The sequence below is a fragment of the Camelina sativa genome, chromosome 17, assembly GCF_000633955.1.
Source record: "Camelina sativa cultivar DH55 chromosome 17, Cs, whole genome shotgun sequence".
Taxonomy (NCBI): domain Eukaryota; kingdom Viridiplantae; phylum Streptophyta; class Magnoliopsida; order Brassicales; family Brassicaceae; genus Camelina; species Camelina sativa.
In genome coordinates, this window is record NC_025701.1 from 13,189,079 (window position 1) to 13,207,932 (window position 18,854).

General features: G+C 35.9%; 8 protein-coding genes across 10 annotated transcripts; 6 read left to right on the forward strand and 2 right to left on the reverse strand.

Annotated features, from left to right (window-relative positions):
* On the forward strand, positions 163 to 1,563 carry LOC104757000 (zinc finger protein 7). The gene is made up of 2 exons (XM_010479684.2): positions 163 to 495; positions 803 to 1,563. Exon 2 carries the CDS (start codon positions 829 to 831, stop codon positions 1,432 to 1,434), a length of 606 nt encoding a protein of 201 aa, XP_010477986.1. The 5' UTR covers positions 163 to 495; positions 803 to 828; the 3' UTR covers positions 1,435 to 1,563.
* LOC104757001 (probable calcium-binding protein CML25) lies at positions 2,459 to 3,609 on the forward strand. Its single transcript, XM_010479685.1, has one exon. It carries the CDS (start codon positions 2,721 to 2,723, stop codon positions 3,282 to 3,284), a length of 564 nt encoding a protein of 187 aa, XP_010477987.1. The 5' UTR covers positions 2,459 to 2,720; the 3' UTR covers positions 3,285 to 3,609.
* LOC104757002 (histone-lysine N-methyltransferase setd3) lies at positions 3,961 to 6,437 on the forward strand. Of its 3 annotated transcripts, none has more exons than XM_010479688.2 (6): positions 3,961 to 4,356; positions 4,497 to 4,663; positions 4,750 to 5,058; positions 5,142 to 5,405; positions 5,514 to 5,898; positions 6,034 to 6,437. In XM_010479688.2, the coding sequence occupies exons 1-5, from the start codon at positions 4,032 to 4,034 to the stop codon at positions 5,886 to 5,888; spliced, it is 1,440 nt and encodes a 479-aa protein (XP_010477990.1). In that variant the 5' UTR covers positions 3,961 to 4,031; the 3' UTR covers positions 5,889 to 5,898; positions 6,034 to 6,437. The 3 variants fall into 3 exon arrangements, with proteins under 3 accessions (XP_010477990.1, XP_010477989.1, XP_010477988.1); XM_010479687.2 differs by having other exon boundaries at positions 6,028 to 6,106; XM_010479686.2 differs by lacking the exon at positions 6,034 to 6,437 and having other exon boundaries at positions 5,514 to 6,002.
* On the reverse strand, positions 6,102 to 6,825 carry LOC109129829. Its single transcript, XM_019238658.1, has one exon. The coding sequence runs from the start codon at positions 6,430 to 6,432 to the stop codon at positions 6,214 to 6,216; it is 219 nt and encodes a 72-aa protein (XP_019094203.1). The 5' UTR covers positions 6,433 to 6,825; the 3' UTR covers positions 6,102 to 6,213.
* On the forward strand, positions 11,702 to 12,650 carry LOC104757003 (ethylene-responsive transcription factor ESR2). The gene has a single exon (XM_010479689.2). The coding sequence runs from the start codon at positions 11,736 to 11,738 to the stop codon at positions 12,648 to 12,650; it is 915 nt and encodes a 304-aa protein (XP_010477991.1). The 5' UTR covers positions 11,702 to 11,735.
* On the forward strand, positions 13,926 to 14,508 carry LOC104757004. Its single transcript, XM_010479690.2, has one exon. The coding sequence runs from the start codon at positions 13,985 to 13,987 to the stop codon at positions 14,234 to 14,236; it is 252 nt and encodes an 83-aa protein (XP_010477992.1). The 5' UTR covers positions 13,926 to 13,984; the 3' UTR covers positions 14,237 to 14,508.
* Positions 17,125 to 17,660, forward strand: LOC104757005. The gene has a single exon (XM_010479691.1). The coding sequence runs from the start codon at positions 17,200 to 17,202 to the stop codon at positions 17,461 to 17,463; it is 264 nt and encodes an 87-aa protein (XP_010477993.1). The 5' UTR covers positions 17,125 to 17,199; the 3' UTR covers positions 17,464 to 17,660.
* Positions 17,859 to 18,826, reverse strand: LOC104757007 (probable E3 ubiquitin-protein ligase XERICO). The gene has a single exon (XM_010479696.2). The coding sequence runs from the start codon at positions 18,568 to 18,570 to the stop codon at positions 18,172 to 18,174; it is 399 nt and encodes a 132-aa protein (XP_010477998.1). The 5' UTR covers positions 18,571 to 18,826; the 3' UTR covers positions 17,859 to 18,171.

The window sequence follows — 18,854 nt, forward strand, 5'->3', positions numbered from 1 at the left end:
AATATTCTTTAGATAAATTGATTATTTGTTTACTTGATTAACTTAGGATAAAATAAAGTACTACACCTGGCTAAGTGTGCCCCTAAAGAAAGAAAAATCGTTGAAGTATTGGAAAAAAACAGAGGTCTAAGTCTAACTGGCAGACACTTTTATTCCCCCATGTGTTTCCACTAGACACCATCTCCCATCTCTCCAACATTTGCGTTTCCACATTTGTTTAAAAACATACCTCTCTCTCTCTCTCTCTCTCTCTCTCTCTCTCTCTTTCTCATTCCTTCAGTACCTCTTATTCTTATGCTCTTCTTCACCAATCCTATCTCTTCTCTGTCTTTATATTTTTTCTTACATCTGAATTGACCCATTTTTGGTATACACAAGAAGTACCACTTTTCTTATAACTAGATTCTTCTTCTTCCTGCCTCATAGCTTTCAAGTCAACCACTTCAGTTTCTGTCGGCTGTCTCTCCCCCAGATCTCAACTAATCTCCTACTTTCGTAAGCACAGTACTCTCTAAACATCTCTCTCTCTCTGATCTTTGATTCTTGTTTATTAAACTTAATTGCTGCCTTCGATCTTCTTCTCTCTTCCTTCTAGTTTAATCTCACAAGCTTTATTTTGATTGGTCGTCTTTATGCTTCGAACTTAAATGATTCTTGTCCGAATTCAAGAACTATGTATTGAGGTTTTGAACTAAGTGGTTACTCTGTTTTAAGACTTTACCTACCGTTTCTTCTTTGCACAATTTTTAGATTCATAGATTGTTGTCTTTTGATATCGGCTTTGACTTTAATATGATTTCAGGTTAAAAGACTAGAAGTTTCGACTAAATGACTGAATCTGATGATGCCTCGCGAGAACCAGCCATAGGAGGAGAAACCTCATCAAATCAAGAATCCAACCCTGTCTCACTAGATCTCAAGCTCAACCATAGTTTCACCGATGACACAAGGAGCACAAAGTGTGAGGCAAACCCGAGAGTCTTCTCTTGCAACTACTGCAGACGCAAGTTCTATAGCTCTCAAGCTCTTGGAGGTCACCAGAACGCTCACAAGCGTGAACGAACAATGGCCAAACGAGCAATGCACATGGGAAGAATGTTTGGCCACCATCACAGGCCTTACACGTACACTTCTTCTTCCCTCGGGATGCAAGCTCACTCCGCTCTACTTCACCACACTTTATCCCAGCCTCAGCCTCTTGTTTCTAGGTTTCATCAACAAGGGTATTTTGGAAACAACGTGCCATTGTTCTTTGACTATGATGATGGCGGTGGCGACTTCTTTTGGCCAGGGAGCTTCCGTCAGGTCGTTGAGGAAGCTGAGGCTCCGGTGGTGGTGGCTGTCAAAGAGTCAGGTTTTGATCTGAACTCGGTTGCGGCAAATGGAGGTGTAGATAATAATAACTCAAATCCAGATCTTACCTTAAGACTTTGAGGATTAAGACGATTATGATCTCTCTTGTTTTCTTTTTCTATTGTTAGACAAATAGCCGAAGATAAGTTGGAGACAGTTGATAGAAGATTTATGATAAACTCTTTTGTTATAATATGAGGTTATTCATTACATAATTGTGTCATTGTTTCATTCATACGAGCTCCCCACCGTACGTGAAATCATCTATGAAGTGAAAAATAATAATTAAGGATGTTTAGTCGATGTTCATCTTATGAGATATGAAGAACTTCTTGAAACTATTTTCAAGTCTTCTCCGAATAGAGACAAATCTACATGAAGATTTAATTTAGATCAGACACTATCAAAACGGTTGCGTGAGCTATTAGGTTTTTTATTTTCATATTGTTTTGTGTATTATCACCGTACTCTATTTGCGTTGAAAAAGAAGAGAACACATACTGATGATTCAGTTTATGAACAACATATGCAATATTATGGAGTGTGATCGTCAAGTGTATAGGTAAAGGCGGTAACTAGAGCCAAACATGTCAAACCTTCGGTTTAGACTTTTCAATAATATTACAAGTTTCGAAGTATGGAAAACTCAAAAACAATTATAGGATGATGTGATAAAATCAAAATACGGAGTATCTATAGATATCTTATTTTTTTAGTAGTAGCAATCCGTAAAATTTACAAGATTTCTAAAGATAGCGATGTCCAAAAGAAGGTTTCATCCATAAGATTGTGCCGAGATTTATGGAGACATTAGGGACGAAGTTGATTGATGATATTCCAAATCACTATTTTGTGTTAATAAATGCAAGTAATCAACATATAGTGTATATTATTTTTGTCCTTACATACCCAATTGCATATTTAAATACAAATGATAAAATTTTGACTTTGGAATGATAATTCTAAAGTTGTGATTATGATGTTTTAACAATTCAAATGACAGAAATTAAATGATTATACAAAATCTTTTATCCATTATCCACTTGTTAAATTTTAACTATATACAGCAAGAGAAGCGGTCGATATTGGAAGAGCAGTACTTACGCATAACACACACACAAAAAAAAAAAAATCAAATATTAATTTAATTGCTATCCAGTTTTTAATTATGGATTTACATAAACTGAGAGATAGAGAGTTTTAAGGAACAATTCCAGATTTAGTTGATAAAAAAACCCAAAATTAGCTAGCGATTAAGAGAATCATCCGCATTCCTATTGAGAATCACACAAATACGGATATCTCTCTACATTCGATTCTCTTTTTTTTTCTCATTTTTGAGGATTTTGGAAACAAAGTATAACACAATGTTCAACAAAGGATCCAACGGTGGTGGTTCATCATCTTCCAATGGCGGCATCGGAGCGGATTCACCTTACCTCCAAAAAGCACGTTCGGGCAAAACAGAGATCAGGGAACTCGAAGCTGTCTTCAAAAAGTTCGACGTGAACGGAGACGGGAAGATCTCGTCAAAGGAGCTAGGTGCAATAATGAAGAGCCTAGGTCACGAGGTACCAGAAGAAGAGTTAGAGAAAGCCATAAACGAGATTGATCGTAAAGGTGACGGTTACATAAACTTCGAAGAGTTCGTTGAGCTGAACACCAAAGGTATGGATCAGAATGACGTGTTGGAGAATCTGAAAGATGCCTTCTCGGTTTACGATATCGATGGAAACGGTTCGATCTCGGCTGAGGAGTTGCATGAGGTTTTGAGGAGTCTTGGTGATGAATGTTCTATCGCTGAGTGTAGGAAGATGATTGGTGGTGTTGATAAGGATGGTGATGGTACGATTGATTTCGAAGAGTTTAAGATTATGATGACTTTGGGATCTAGACGTGATAACGTCATGGGTGGTGGTGCTCAGAGGTAGAGTTTTTAATTTGTTCCTCTCTGACGCACCGAAACTGGTTTCTTAATTTGTTCCAATCTTCTTCGTTTTGTACTCATTGTTTAATCTCCACACACATTGTTTCAATAATTTTTTTTGTTTGTTTTGTTCTTTGGGATTTGTGTTTTTCCCTTTTAAGCTAACGTACGTGATTTCTTTATTTATAACTTTTTTTTTTGTTTTGTTTTGTTTTGTTTTGTATTCAGTTCTGATTTTGGAATTGGATATTTTGAATGCATATACTGTGAAATTTATGTATGTGAATAAATAATAACCATAAGGCCTATGTTAGAGGCTAATTTGATTCTTTCACCTTCCTTTACACCTACAATTTATTAATTTTGACTTTTGAACTTGCAAAGAGACTGTTTCATATTCTTCTTTCAGTTTTTCACAAATGTTTTGAATGGTTAGAGAATAATAACTCACTTTATTTTTGGTTCAGATATAAAATTTGCTTTGTAGTGGTGCATTGTGCATAGACCAAGACAAAAATAAAATAAAATAAACATAAATCTTATAATTTTTATTTTTGTTAACTTTATATACTTAGTAAAAGTCATATTGGTGATGAAATAACAAAGTAAAAAAAAAGCCCATTTAAAACGAAATCGGAAGGTACCCAGCAATCTAACCCGACCCGAATAAAAAACTAAACCCGATCCGGATCTTCATCCTCAGAGCTCGAGCAACAACACTGAACCGGGTCAGCTCTGTTCGAAGTGACTCATGGCCGCCAATTCGAAAATGGCGATGGCTTCTCTGGCAGCTCAAATTCGCCCCTTCACATGTTTAGCCGCGTCTCAGCCATCACGACTGGCTCCTCATCCACCAGACCTCGTCCGTTGGATCAAAAGAGAAGGCGGCTTCGTTCACCACGCAGTTAAGCTCTCTCAGGAGACTCAATTTGGTATCGGCCTCATTTCCACCGAGCGAATCCCTCAAGGCACCGACCTAATCTCTCTTCCTCCTCACATTCCCTTACGCTTCGAATCAGACGATGCGTCATCGTCTTCTTCCTCTCTCCTCACCGCTTTGGCCCGTCGAGTTCCCGGTTAGTGCTTCCTCCGTTCCAATATTATGCTACTTCGTTTTGAATCTTAAACCTTAGCTTATAGGATGATTCTGGTAATCAAGTTTCCGAAATTTGGTTGATTTTGTAAGAGTTACTGATTTAGAGAAATTGTTTGGCAGAAGAACTATGGGCAATGAAATTGGGATTGAGATTGTTGCAAGAAAGAGCCAATGGTGATTCATTCTGGTGGCCATACATTAGTAATCTCCCGGAAACTTATACTGTTCCTATATTCTTTCCCGGTGAAGATATCAAGAACTTGCAATATGCTCCTCTTCTTTACCAGGTTAGATAAAAGTAACTGCTGGAGTTATCGAGATTGAGTCTCATTTCATCAGGTGATGCAGATTTGTTGTGTTCTTTTGTGACCAGGTCAATAAAAGATGCCGGTTTCTTCTTGAGTTTGAGCAAGAGATTAGACGTACTCTTGAAGATGTTAAGGCTAGTAGTGATCATCCTTTCAGTGGACAAGATGTTAATGCATCCGCTCTCGGATGGACCATGTCAGCTGTTTCAACTAGAGCGTTTAGGTTACATGGTAATAAAAAGCTTCAAGGTGGAGGATCTTCTGATCATGTCCCCATGATGCTTCCTTTGATTGATATGTGCAACCACAGCTTTAAACCGAATGTTCGGATCATTCAAGAACAGAACGGAGCTGACTCAAATACCTTAGTTAAGGTTTGTGTGTTAGATCTCTGTTTTATATAGTGGCTTTTGTTTGACTGTTTGTAATTGATGTTTCTTCTTTTGTTGTGTATCAGGTTGTTGCAGAGACTGAAGTCAGAGAAAACGATCCTTTGCTACTCAATTATGGTTGCCTTAGTAACGATTTTTTCCTTTTGGACTACGGATTTGTCATTGAATCAAATCCGTACGACACCATTGAGCTTAAATACGATGAACAGCTTATGGACGCTGCAAGCATGGCGGCTGGTGTTTCTTCCCCAAAGTTCTCTTCACCAGCTCCATGGCAACGTCAGCTGCTTTCCCAGTTAAATTTGGCCGGAGAAATACCAAATCTGAAGGTCTTCAAACCGTCATTCTCACTAACTTGATATATTAAGTAGTCTTTACTCCCTTGAATCAAATGATGGAACTCACCCATCTCTCTAATGTTTTTCTTCTTATACTAGGTAACCATAGGAGGCCCAGAGCCAGTAGAGGGACGACTATTGGCAGCCATAAGGATACTGCTTTGTGGTGATTTGGTGGAAGTTGAGAAGCATGACTTAGACACGCTCAAATCTTTGTCCTCCACAGCTCCTCTTGGAATTGCAAACGAGATGGCCGTTTTGCGCACTGTAATTGCCCTCTGTGTGATTGCATTGAGCCACTTTCCGACAAAGATAATGGAAGATGAGGCTATAATCGAACAAGGTGTCTCAGCCACAGCAGAATTGAGTATCAAGTACCGAATCCAGAAGAAGTCAGTGATCATAGATGTCATGAAAGACCTCACGAGAAGAGTTAAGGCGTTATCGTCTAAGGAGACACCGAATGCTGCATAAGAACCATACTGTAAGTTCTCTAGGCTTGGCTTGTTTCAAACGTCAGTTTCCAAGATGAATCTGTTTAAGGTTATTCATTTTAAAAAACATATATAGCAATCAAGATTTCTCTAAGAACTAGCTGGTTTACCCCCTGAAGGATTAGATTACATGAATCTATGAACTAGAGAAGGGATATTGGATTAGAGGCAAAAGATATGTCGTGTCGGGATATTTCACAGGAAACTCATCATATTCACCAGAGATATTTACATTGAAAGATAAAAGAGAAACCCTAATACACAGAGGATCACCTATCTCTATCTCTCCCTCTCTCTCTTTGTTATCAATTCCCAACGGAGATGGGTCTTTCTCTCTCTCCTAAGCCCAAGGGAGAACGAGAACGCCGTGGACTCACGCTCTCGCGAAGCACCCTTGGCATCTCAGCCTGCCTTAGAGACGGGTGTTGTATCTTCTCAAACTCTCTCTTGATCTTCACGACTTGGCTATGGATAGGAGGATCAATCTCATGCCCATCATGTACATGATTGGCCTTATTGTCCATGGAAAAGTGGTAGTGAAGCCAGAAGAGTTCTTCTTATGATGTTTTTGTGATGTTTGCGTTTTCTATTCACGCGGGAGGCGTGTTTATAATTATAATCTTGAACCAAAGTTTGTGTGAGAAAAGTGGACACGAGTTGTTGATGAAGTAGAAGGGAAGTTAGGTTGGTGGGCAACGCCAAATTAGTCTCTTACACATCTCCCTCTCTCTTTGTGTGTCAATAATATATACATATGAAAATGATAATTAAAGAATTTGTAATGGTGGTGAGGTATCTAAAAGCAAAGAAGAGTCATATCATTCTCCTTGTAAACAGCATGAAAAAGAGGGTCGGTGTTAGGTGAGTTTTGTGGTTACGTGTCGGCAATAAAGCTATGACACTTGTGATGATTACTGGTACGCAATTCTTTCTTTAACCGAAGACCATGACTCTTGAAGATTTCATTTGACCTTCTTTTCGGTGAGGTTCCAATGTTTAGAAGCTACTTTTTCCGTATGAGTTGCTTTGGTTTGACGGGAGAAGACTATTGTGGGACTTATTTACTCGTTGGTCAACTTAGATGATTCTCTCTAATTGGGATTTATTCTTAGCTCAATTGCTCAAATTAAACCAAAACCGGTTCTTATATAAGAACAATACTTGCTGTTGTTGTAAATAATCCAATTTAGATTAAGTTGGAATATATACCATCGAAATCAATTTCAAATTGATATCAACAAAACCAAAACTATGGACCGTAGGAGATCAAAACCGCATCCAAGGTTGGGGACTTGGGAGTGTCAAATTTGGACAGAGCTTCAAATCAAAGTAAGAAAAGAGAAAACTCTGATTACTTCAGAACTCAGATCAAATCCCACGCTCAATGGGACCCACAGTACATCAAACTCAGATGTGATAGACACAAAGTCCACGTGGATCTTTTGTTTTGTTTTGTTCTTTCCCATGTAGAAAATCGCAGCCGTTCGATTTACGGTCAAACATACGATTCTAGATTCGGCGGCGGGTCTTATCAGTTTCCATCTTTTGCTTCGATGATTTACTTAGACCGGAAAATAAAACATTTGATGTTTGTGTTTCCATTGTTACTCTAATGACCAAAAGAAAGATCTTCAAAATTGAACTCTTATATCAAAAGTGAATGCATTACCTAACAAGTTCTAGTTCAATGAATTTAAAATAATAATTATATTTGAAAGAAAAAGTAAAAAGCAATGTTTTTCAATTGTCTTGCTCTAGAGTTCTTAAAATTATTTGTTCTTGCTGCAGGGGATTTTACTCTGCCAAAAATAATGTTAGTAGTATTAGATTTCCAAATGACGACAAAAAATAAATTCCAAATGTGTGTATCTAGCTATTGATAAGGTAGCTTTATAAACATAGGGGACAAGTTGTTCAGAAGAGGTCTGAAGTAACTCTCAGTTCAACAGTTGATTTTTTTTTTTATGGCTTCCATAGTTTAATATTTGTAGTACAACCGGCAACGGTCTCTGAAATAAATCAAATGATGGTACTTAATCAATTGTGGGGAAAAAAGAAAATTATGATGTGAACCTCTTTTCGAAACCTCTTTTGGCCCTTGAACTATTAAGTTAAAAGAGATGAAAGATCGATCACGTGAAAGCAACTATGAATGGGTTACACATACATGCGTAAATTGGTAAAAATTGGTGTAGGTTAATTTAGGTCATAATTTAGATATGGTGTACGATTAAGAGGGGACCAAAATCTTACAAAATCTGTGCTTTTAATATCCATATCTTTCTGGCAAACTAATTATTTCCAGGGTAATCGTATAATTGTATCGTATTAAATCATAACAACTAACTACAAGATTCATCAAGACGACTAGACGAACACAAAAAGTTCATTTGATCAGCTCTAAGTTGATGTAATTCACTAACAAATAACCTATACGGTCCGGGATCTTTATTTATTCAAGTCACTAATTCAACATAAAAAAATTGTTTACGTTCAATACAACGTTTTACGTTTATATTAATTAAATTCTCTTTAGCCAAAACGTAAGAACTAATTAACCAGAACAATTTGGAGAAATAGAGCAAATTATTCTTATATATTATGACCACGAAACAAACAAAAAGAGATTAGGCTTAGTCATCTTGCTTCTTCTTCGAACCTCGTTTCTGGAGTGAGTATAGTCGGTTGCACACTATTCAATAAGTTCGATAGAGGTTGACTACTGGGACTTTGCAATTTCACCATACCTTCTCTGGTTTCTCACACGCTATGGCATGGACCGTGGCTTGAAGAACATATCCCACCTTAATTTGAGATATTTGCTATACATATTTGGCATATACATATCTATAAACATGTACTTTTATTTGAGATGTTAGCTAATACTATCACATATACATGACCTTAATTTGCGTAGCTACAAACATTTTCCATATAGTGTATTTGTCTACAGTAGTTTCGGGTCTAATTATTGCCGATCGATATCACATTATATATAACATGATCGCGTTCGTGTGAGAAAAAAGTCAAACATAAAATATACTATTGTTTTATATAGTCAGAGAGTGAGAGAAAGAGAGAGAGAGGGAGGCATTGTGCAGAGAAAAAACCCACGCGTTTAGAAGAGAGGCGACAATTCTGGTATCAACTTTAATGTCGTACCATTGCATGTAACCTATTTTCCTAGCTTTGCCCCTTCATTTTTGCCTTCCATTTTCTTCTTTTGTTCCTAGCCATTTCAACTGATCAAACCTTAGTTATAAATTTCATTTCATCTGAATGTAAACAAACTATATATTGTCGAGAACTGTGGACATTTATGCATGTTTCTTTCAAACTCACATTTACATTTCTTCTGTGACCAAAAATATAAAAAATTATCATCTATAGTGAATTACACCAAAAAATTTGAAAGCTATAGTATAATAATAATAATACTTAATAAAAGTTTATTTGAATTTGAAAAGGACAGAAAACATTCATATCAAAATAGAAATATAGGATTACTTTTTAATAGCTTGAACGTTTTCTCCTCTGACAAATTGACCGTCCATGTATGGTCGTATAACCGCTTAGATATTAGAATATTAAGGCCTTGAATGTTTTGTAGTTTTTAAATGGTTTTAGTTTTTAGTTTTTTGTTTTTGGCTTTAAGTTTTTGGTTTTTTGAGTTTTTGATTTTTGGTGTAGATTTTAGTTTTTGTAAAAACTTGAATGGTAACTTGATTAGTTTTTGGTTTTTGTATATAATTATTTTTTAAAAAGGCTTAATTGAATTAATTATAATTTTTTTATTAGAAAAAATAGTCACGTAATATTTTTTCCTAAAAACCCACAAAATGTGGTTTTTAGATTCTATGAAGGAATTGGTAAAATCTAGCAAAATCTGGTTTCCCTGATATTTAGGAAATCTATTTTTTAAAATTCATGAATGGCTGAAAAAATAGTTTTTGCATAATCAAAAGCCAAAATCTGATATAAAATCTGATGCCATTCAAGGCCTAAGTCTCATTTCGACGAACCAAAAACCTACCTTCTTGAATCTCATCCTGTATACGAACCGTCTAACCTAATTTTGTTCTTCTTATATGTGATTGACTTTTGAGTTTATGAAGTTTTGGCTTCTTGCCACCAAACTATAAGGCTGAAAGTAATCGTTTTAAGCCTTGCCACAAATTTCTCACTTTTTCTTTAAGTGATTTCGATGCATGTGAACTGAGATTGGTGGTGTTCACAATCAATTTTTCCCCAGGGAATTCACAACCTCTGTTTCTTCAACCTCTAGAATTTCTTAGACATAATTTTGCCAATGTTTTATTTAGATTAACATATATAGTTTATCTGTTAACCAGAGTTTTTTTTCCAATCTTTATAATTTTTCACCAAACAGCCTAAATGAAATAAAATCATAACACGCAACTATAAAATTATTGAAATCGCTATAACACAAAGAAAAATATTCAGACATTTTCTACGACTGATCCAAGGCGATATATGGCGAGAATTACGTGATAGATAATAGAATCTTTAACAAAATTAACGTACGTGATAATTGTGTGCAAACCCTTATATTTAGGGTTCGAATAGTAGAGGAGGTGAACATCCCATTACTTTAATCGGTTAAGAAACTCTACCGAAATAAATTAGTTGATGGAGATTGTGGAAGAGACTTATGATGATTTAGATGTAAATGGGAAATTAAATTAATTGACAAAAGAAACGATATGAAATTAGTGGCGCAGATTAATTTCCGTAAACACAAAGGGTCATTAGTCACAATCGAGCTACAGTATGAAAACCCTAAAGAGGCTACACCATGAAGAAAGAGCCCTAGTTGAGACAAATCCACGTGACTTTGGTTTACAGATTAAAGATATATACAAAATACAAACCCTAAATAAGCAAATCGACCATAATCTCGTAAAAAGAACAGACAAAACACAACCTCATGTAGAAGGAACAATTTCTGACCGCCGCCAGTGTTATTAATTCAGAATCATAATAATTTCACGATTTTCAATCTTTTCCTATCAAGTTTTCAACTCCCAACATCATAATTTTCTTTAGCATCCATCCACAAACTACTGTGTTTTAAACTATTTATTTATTATAATGACTAGAACTAGTAATTGTTATTCCCAAAAACTGTTAAAAAGCTCCTGCTGCAAAAAATTAGGAAATTGTTTGAAAATTACATAATGGAATCAAGAGAGGATCGGAGAATGTTTTCTAAAAGTGCTGATATAGTGTACCAAGCTTATTGGTTTCAAGCACTTCTAGCATTTATTCCTCAAAAAAAAGAAAATTGTGAAAAATTAATTTCTTTCATTAGAAACAAAAGAATAATTCGAAAGGATATAATTAAATTCACATTATCGAGAGGGCCTTTAAACTCTGACAGTAAGAAAGAAAGGTTCAAGGAAGGGCGTTAGAATAAAAATAGTAAATAACAATTATGATATTGTTACTCATCAAAAAGACATGTAAACTTATTACTCTGCTTTTATGTAAGTCCGTAGAAAAGTAAAAAAAGACATAGAAGTTCGAACGTGGAACATGAACTTCGTTTAACGTACTTTTGCTTTCTGCATCTCTCATACTCACAGAGTCACACAAGTCAATAAAGACGCAAGTCTTATTTTATATTTTATTTATCTTTGGTCAGGTAACTCTCATTTAAAAAAAATAATTTAATGTGATTTTTTTGTTCTATAAATACAGAATCAGCTACCATCACATTCAGGTGCCCCAAAACCCTAAAAGAACCACTGAATTATAATAATAAAAAAAGTTTATAGCTAAAAGAAAAATTTCAGTCAGGTCAACCATGGAAGAAGCAATCATGAGACTCGAAGGTGCCGAGCACAGAGAAGCCAACAACAATTCTCTAAAGAGAAAGCCATCAAGACCTTCGTCCACCGCTCCTAGCTCTCCCGGAGCAGTAACCACCTCAAAAGCTGCCGCCGGAACCAACGCCTCCGGTGGCTCCACCATAAGGTACCGAGGCGTGAGGCGTAGGCCATGGGGTCGTTACGCTGCTGAAATACGCGACCCACTGTCCAAGGAGAGACGATGGCTCGGAACATTTGACACGGCGGAGGAAGCAGCTTGTGCATACGACTGCGCCGCTCGAGCCATGCGTGGTCTTAAAGCTCGAACCAACTTCGTCTACCCAATGCCTTCTCTTGACTCTTACCACCACCGTATTTTCTCGCCTCCTCCGATGAATATGTTCCTTCTACGCGACGTTTTAAACGCTCAGTCTCTTTCCACGTTGAACGCCTTCTCTTACCCGCCTTGCAATCTCTCTAACGTAAACGACGCTGTTCACGAGTCCTTCACTAACCTCAACGATGTCTCCGAAGATCTCTCACCTAAAGCCAAGAGGTCAAGTACCATTGACAACGAGAGCCTGATCTCTATCTTCGAACCAGAACCAGCTGGGTCTGGTCTACTTCAAGAAGTTGTTCAAAGCTTCTTACCAAAACCTATCTCTCAACATGTTTCTACATTTCCAAAGAACAACCAACAGTCCGTTGGTGTTTTCCCGACAATGCCGGAGACCGGTTTTCAGACAGATCTTGGTTTACCCAACGTCAACGTCGAAGGAAACGGATTTGGTGAGGTCAAATATCACGGAGAGTTGGATTGGGCTGATCATGAGAGTGGGTTTGATTCAGCTACGATGCAGTACAACGGAAATGTTGGAATGCTTTATCAGTATTGCGTTCATGATTATTAGAACATTGTTGTTGTGTTCTTTACATGCTTTTCACTTCACTGTTTTTTAGTACTCAAATCCTTTTTTGTCTTTGTTTCTTCATCTATTTGTATGATCAGTTTATCCCTCAAGATAGAATGCTTTAGCAAAGGACAACTTTATCTGAGTATGAGCAAAGTTAATTAATGATGTATAATACATGTCGATTCTGAGCTAAGATAATTAAAAATTTGAGAAAATAAATAGTCGAGGGAATGAAGACAACACCAAAAAGACAAAAAAGATCTTCAACAAAAAATAGTCCTTTTCTAATAAGTTGACTTCAGAATCCAAAAAGACAGCCTTTGTCCTCCTTTTCCTTTTCCCGGCCCTTTCAATCACCGGAAGCACATAATTATATTTTAAGTTCCCAAAATCCTTACACCCTTGTTTGTCGGTAAAAAATTATCACAAGTTCTAGACCTAGAGGTTCCATCAAAAGTCAAAGTGTTTATAGTACCATCAAAACTCGATAAACATATATTTGTATGCTTGAATTTGCATAATTGCATGTTTAGTTATATATTGGATTGGATGTGATATTCTAAGGCTCCAAGGAAGGAGATCAATCAACAAAAACAACCATCCCATTTATGATTTTCTAGGGGCACTCTTCAAAAATCCAAGATCTTCTATATTGTAGTTTATGATTTGATATGGAAAGATGTTGTGATTGTCTTTGATTTTAGATGATCACATAGTCGTCACAATTAAGTACATACAGGATTTTAAAAAAAAAAAGTACATACAGGATGAAGAAAAAACGGATCAATTAAAAGAAAAAGTGATTTTTTTTTTTTAATTTCATGTAGAAGTATTTAATATATATTAAAATTAATAAAGAACCAATTCAATTAAAATAGAAATTTTTATATAAGTTAAATTTTTATTATTATTTTACACATATAATTTGAAAAGATAATATTCAATTGAATTTTATTTTGCATTGCACATATAATAGATTATTATATGATGCACATATAATAGATTATTATATGAATATGATCTCTCTAAACGGCATTTATAAAAGAGTATAATTGATGAATGATGGAAGTCATATTAATAGTGAATCATTATCCACTTAAGGACCGATGTGGCTTTTGGGGTTAGGAGTAGTTGAAAGTTGAAACATTATGAAAAGTTAAAGGATACAGTTGGTCCTTGATGGAGTCCATCATCATTCCCGTGATGATCATGCAAGTAGAAAAAGATTTGTTCAGCCTTGAAGCTTCTTCAATATATAAAATTGATAAAGAGGTTAAAATCTTTTTATATATACATCTTTGATTGCACTTCTTGTCTTTCATATTCAAATTATGAACGATAAAGGAATCATGGAGACTAAAGCTTCCATAGGGGAGATGGGCCTTGGCGGGTTATCCCGGCAGACCAGCATCACTAAGACCAACTGCATTTGCTCACCGACCACTCACCCGGGGTCATTTAGGTGCAAGCTTCACCGGACTCCATCGCTGCAGCGTAACAAGAGCGTTGAGACGAACATACTTCAAAATCTTATGACCAAGCCAGATGATTCAAGCACCAGAAATGAAGCAGCAGCTAAGTAGTCACTATATGAAGCTTAGGGTTTGTTTTTGTGTCTATGCTTTAGATCGGAGCACTATGCTAGTGACCAAACAAAGTAGTATAGTTCTATTCTCTTTCAGTCTTTTGTCTCTAGTCTTGTAGTGAGGTGCAAGTTTTTTAATTTATATGTGGATATTGAAGTCTATGTAAAACATTTATATTTACTTTTTCGATAAATTTATTGATCATTATATTTTCCCCACTTTAAGATCATTATGGTTTGTTGGGAAATATTTTAAATATTTTAAACACATACGGTGCCTCAAGATCTTGGCCTTTAAGAGTATCTCCATACGGTGCCTCAAGATATTATACTTTTTGAGACTCTTATACTTTTATGTAAAACTACTATTTTGAGACTCCTATATTTTTTTAGTATTAGAAAGTGTACTTCTAAAAAATAAGAAGTATTGATTTGTTAATTAAAATTATATTCTTCCAATGGCGAGCTCTAATAATTGGAGTTCTTACTTTTGAAAAAAAAATATTTTTAAAATATATATATGTTAAATAGAACAATTAATTTAAATGTTTAAACAATTAAAATTTTATTAAAATGGAAAATTATTACATTTCAGAAACTTTTAAACATAAAAAAAGAAAAACATACTGTATTAAAGAGTCATTCTAACAATATCGTTTAAACAAGTCACTCCAACAAAAATATAATCAGCAATTCCAACAATATCCTGCCACCAAGTAGGAAATACGTACGTATGCTTAATATATTCCTGCTTTTCCACATCTTGTAGAACTCACAACTCGGAACTAACATCAAAGCAAATGATTATGTGACCGTTTATGCATATCTCAGACAATCCAACAATATAATGAGTCTTGCAACATTCAATTTTTCTCCATGACAATTCTCCAGTTCTGTTAGAGTTAGAACTAGATGTTCATAAATTGCATAAAAGACAACAATACCTTGAACTGTTTCTCAATCGGTTCATACACAAAAAAACTGCTTATATATCCACTCCACGTCGTTGATTTGGGCAATAAGAAGTTCTTATATCAAAAAGAAGGGGAAAAAATGTTTTTATATCAAAAATTAAACCAATCACATACATACACATACCCAATAAGAATTGGTGTTAAAACTTGTTAAATAAGAGGCAAACTCTTATTTTTTTATTAATTTTGATTTATTTTTTGTCCCAAATAAAATAAGAGTCTTTGCTAAAATACACCAATGGATAAGATGTTTCAAAGGGCGTTATGATCAGATAACTTTTAGACGATTAAGTCGTTCCCAAATTATTTGAAGTTTCTAGGCTCTCATCCACAGGTTCTCTCTCACCTATGTTATGGGCTGGGCCGTGCCGGGCCAGATCAATCAGGTTGACACAACCTACACCACTTTTTGACCAAGCAACAAAGACAAATCTGAAATCTACAAGACGACCGACGAAGAGACCCACGTTTTTCCTAGGCCTCTCCATCCAAGTTGCGCATTAGATACAATATTATTTGGCCATCGGCATCTAATTCGATCATAATAGTGTGACGAATAACCAACAGTAACTACCATATACCATTTCGCCGTTTGTAATCGTTGGCATATACGACCTTAGAAAAATTATAAACCGTTGGCCCACTTCAAGGATACGAAGTTGTTGAAGTTTTCGACCAATCAATTTTGCTNAATATAATCAGCAATTCCAACAATATCCTGCCACCAAGTAGGAAATACGTACGTATGCTTAATATATTCCTGCTTTTCCACATCTTGTAGAACTCACAACTCGGAACTAACATCAAAGCAAATGATTATGTGACCGTTTATGCATATCTCAGACAATCCAACAATATAATGAGTCTTGCAACATTCAATTTTTCTCCATGACAATTCTCCAGTTCTGTTAGAGTTAGAACTAGATGTTCATAAATTGCATAAAAGACAACAATACCTTGAACTGTTTCTCAATCGGTTCATACACAAAAAAACTGCTTATATATCCACTCCACGTCGTTGATTTGGGCAATAAGAAGTTCTTATATCAAAAAGAAGGGGAAAAAATGTTTTTATATCAAAAATTAAACCAATCACATACATACACATACCCAATAAGAATTGGTGTTAAAACTTGTTAAATAAGAGGCAAACTCTTATTTTTTTATTAATTTTGATTTATTTTTTGTCCCAAATAAAATAAGAGTCTTTGCTAAAATACACCAATGGATAAGATGTTTCAAAGGGCGTTATGATCAGATAACTTTTAGACGATTAAGTCGTTCCCAAATTATTTGAAGTTTCTAGGCTCTCATCCACAGGTTCTCTCTCACCTATGTTATGGGCTGGGCCGTGCCGGGCCAGATCAATCAGGTTGACACAACCTACACCACTTTTTGACCAAGCAACAAAGACAAATCTGAAATCTACAAGACGACCGACGAAGAGACCCACGTTTTTCCTAGGCCTCTCCATCCAAGTTGCGCATTAGATACAATATTATTTGGCCATCGGCATCTAATTCGATCATAATAGTGTGACGAATAACCAACAGTAACTACCATATACCATTTCGCCGTTTGTAATCGTTGGCATATACGACCTTAGAAAAATTATAAACCGTTGGCCCACTTCAAGGATACGAAGTTGTTGAAGTTTTCGACCAATCAATTTTGCTATTGTTTAAAGCTAATCTCTCACGCGCTATGTTTCGTATTGGATCCTTACCTATGTCATTAGACCATATCTCTAGACATGTGCATTAGAATATATTAAAATCAGCCAAACCTCTAGGAGTATATATCTATATTTGCTCGGACAAGACATAAAGAAAAATGGGAATCGGATTCACGCCCATCTATTATGTTGACTTCATAACCTCATATTACATTTCTTATATAAACGACCCTTACGATAGTTTCCAAAGATATCGCTACCAAAACAACAACACTCGAAACAAAAGACAGCTAAAGGGTTCTAGTTTTAAGGATGGTTCTTGGAAACTCCTCCAATCACAAATCTCATCATCATCATCATAATCATCACCACCGAGACCCGATGAAGGAGTTCAGAGCTGTCTTTGCGGCAGAAGATCCGATTCAGGGCTTCGAGTATGCAGATGTGAGGAGGTCGAAGAGCGAGATGATGGGCAAGAGAGAGGTTGCAAAAGCGGAGGATGTTGACAAAGAGGCAGAGGAGTTCATCAAGTTTGAGCATACGAAGTTCAGCAAGTGGATGACTAAGAGCGCCTAGTGTATGCGGACAAATAATAAGAAATGATAAAAGCTAGTGGCATACCATATTGGCATATTCTATATAGATTGTATTAAATGATATTGTGTTCTTCTTCTTCTTGTTTTTATTTTTGTTTTGTAACAAAATGGGTGCTCTTGTTACCTTTGTCTACAAAGGTGCATGGAAATAAAGACTATGATTAGTAATTTTATGTACTTTTAGATCTTTAGTCCAACGCAATTTTTGTTTCTGATAACATGCAAAATCTGGTTTGGATTCGATTATTAACTAACTACACAAACACAAACCATTACGCTACAAGTTATATAGACCTAGTTCACATTAGATGCAAGATTGTCACACTAATCATGAATACATGAAATTAAAGTGCAAGAAATTAATATAGTCTTATAGAATATAACTCTTTCTATAATGTTAAATATTAATACAAGAGCTTAAGAGTTGAAATATGCGTTCTGCATTCATATAAGACAAGAGAAGAAACCCCTTTTTAAAACCAAGAAAAAGGAGAAATCACACACACACACATACAACAATTAAAGTCATTGTTTATTATGAAAAAAACCCCTTTTCCAAACCAAGAAAAAAAAAGGGGAAAAACATAGACACCAAAAAGGGTAAAACAGAGGATAGAGAATGTGGCATTTCCCTATAAAAAGGTAAAACAAAGCGGAAAAGAAAAGTGTAAAAAAAAGATTCGCACCACTAGAGAATAGACCTGCAAAGTGGACATGTGGTGTGGTTATTACCAAACCAGTTGTCTAGACAAGCTCTGTGGAAGAAATGCTTGCAAGAAACCAACTCACTCACTTCCTCTTCCTCTTTAAACCCACAAAGACACACACAACACTCCACACCTTTCTCTTCTTCTTCATCTCCTCTGTTCTCACACAGAGACTTGAACTTTGTTATCGAGACTCTTCTCCTCAAGAAATCCTCTTCAGGCACGTTTTCATCTAAGTCCATGGAGGCTTCGCTCTTGGATACCACAATTTGAAAAATAGACCTCACCATGTTCTTTAACAGAGTGACTGAAACAATCGTGTTCATCACCAGAAGTGGTAGTACTCCTTCTGGCGCTGTCGGAAACTGCGAAAGACCCATTTCTTTGTAATGTCTTCTTATTTAGCTTCTATAAACAAAAGATGAAACTGAGAGAGTCTTTTGAAAGTTTTGAGACTTGAAGAAAAAAAAAAACCCTTAGAAGAAGAGAAATATAGAGGAAGTATAGCCGCCACTCATGTTCCGATGGGCGATTGGGTTTTTTTGTTTTTGTTTTTTTAACCAGCGGTGGTCTACGCACGTGTCGACACAAGAGAGGTTGTCCTTAGAGACTCATCCCTCTCAATGTCTCAACTTGATTGTGGTGGACACAAGGTAGGTTCGTC

What these genes read in the sequence shown, in the direction of transcription:
- LOC104757000 (XM_010479684.2), top strand. Translation starts at nt 829, where the DNA reads ATGACTGAATCTGATGATGCCTCGCGAGAACCAGCCATAGGAGGAGAA.
- LOC104757001 (XM_010479685.1), top strand. Translation starts at nt 2,721, where the DNA reads ATGTTCAACAAAGGATCCAACGGTGGTGGTTCATCATCTTCCAATGGC.
- LOC104757002 (XM_010479688.2), top strand. Translation starts at nt 4,032, where the DNA reads ATGGCCGCCAATTCGAAAATGGCGATGGCTTCTCTGGCAGCTCAAATT. An exon ending in TTTGGCCCGTCGAGTTCCCG is followed by an intron (nt 4,357 to 4,496) that starts GTTAGTGCTTCC and finishes ATTGTTTGGCAG; the next exon opens with AAGAACTATGGGCAATGAAA. An exon ending in ATGCTCCTCTTCTTTACCAG is followed by an intron (nt 4,664 to 4,749) that starts GTTAGATAAAAG and finishes TTTTGTGACCAG; the next exon opens with GTCAATAAAAGATGCCGGTT.
- LOC109129829 (XM_019238658.1), bottom strand. Translation starts at nt 6,432, where the DNA reads ATGGACAATAAGGCCAATCATGTACATGATGGGCATGAGATTGATCCT.
- LOC104757003 (XM_010479689.2), top strand. Translation starts at nt 11,736, where the DNA reads ATGGAAGAAGCAATCATGAGACTCGAAGGTGCCGAGCACAGAGAAGCC.
- LOC104757004 (XM_010479690.2), top strand. Translation starts at nt 13,985, where the DNA reads ATGAACGATAAAGGAATCATGGAGACTAAAGCTTCCATAGGGGAGATG.
- LOC104757005 (XM_010479691.1), top strand. Translation starts at nt 17,200, where the DNA reads ATGGTTCTTGGAAACTCCTCCAATCACAAATCTCATCATCATCATCAT.
- LOC104757007 (XM_010479696.2), bottom strand. Translation starts at nt 18,570, where the DNA reads ATGGGTCTTTCGCAGTTTCCGACAGCGCCAGAAGGAGTACTACCACTT.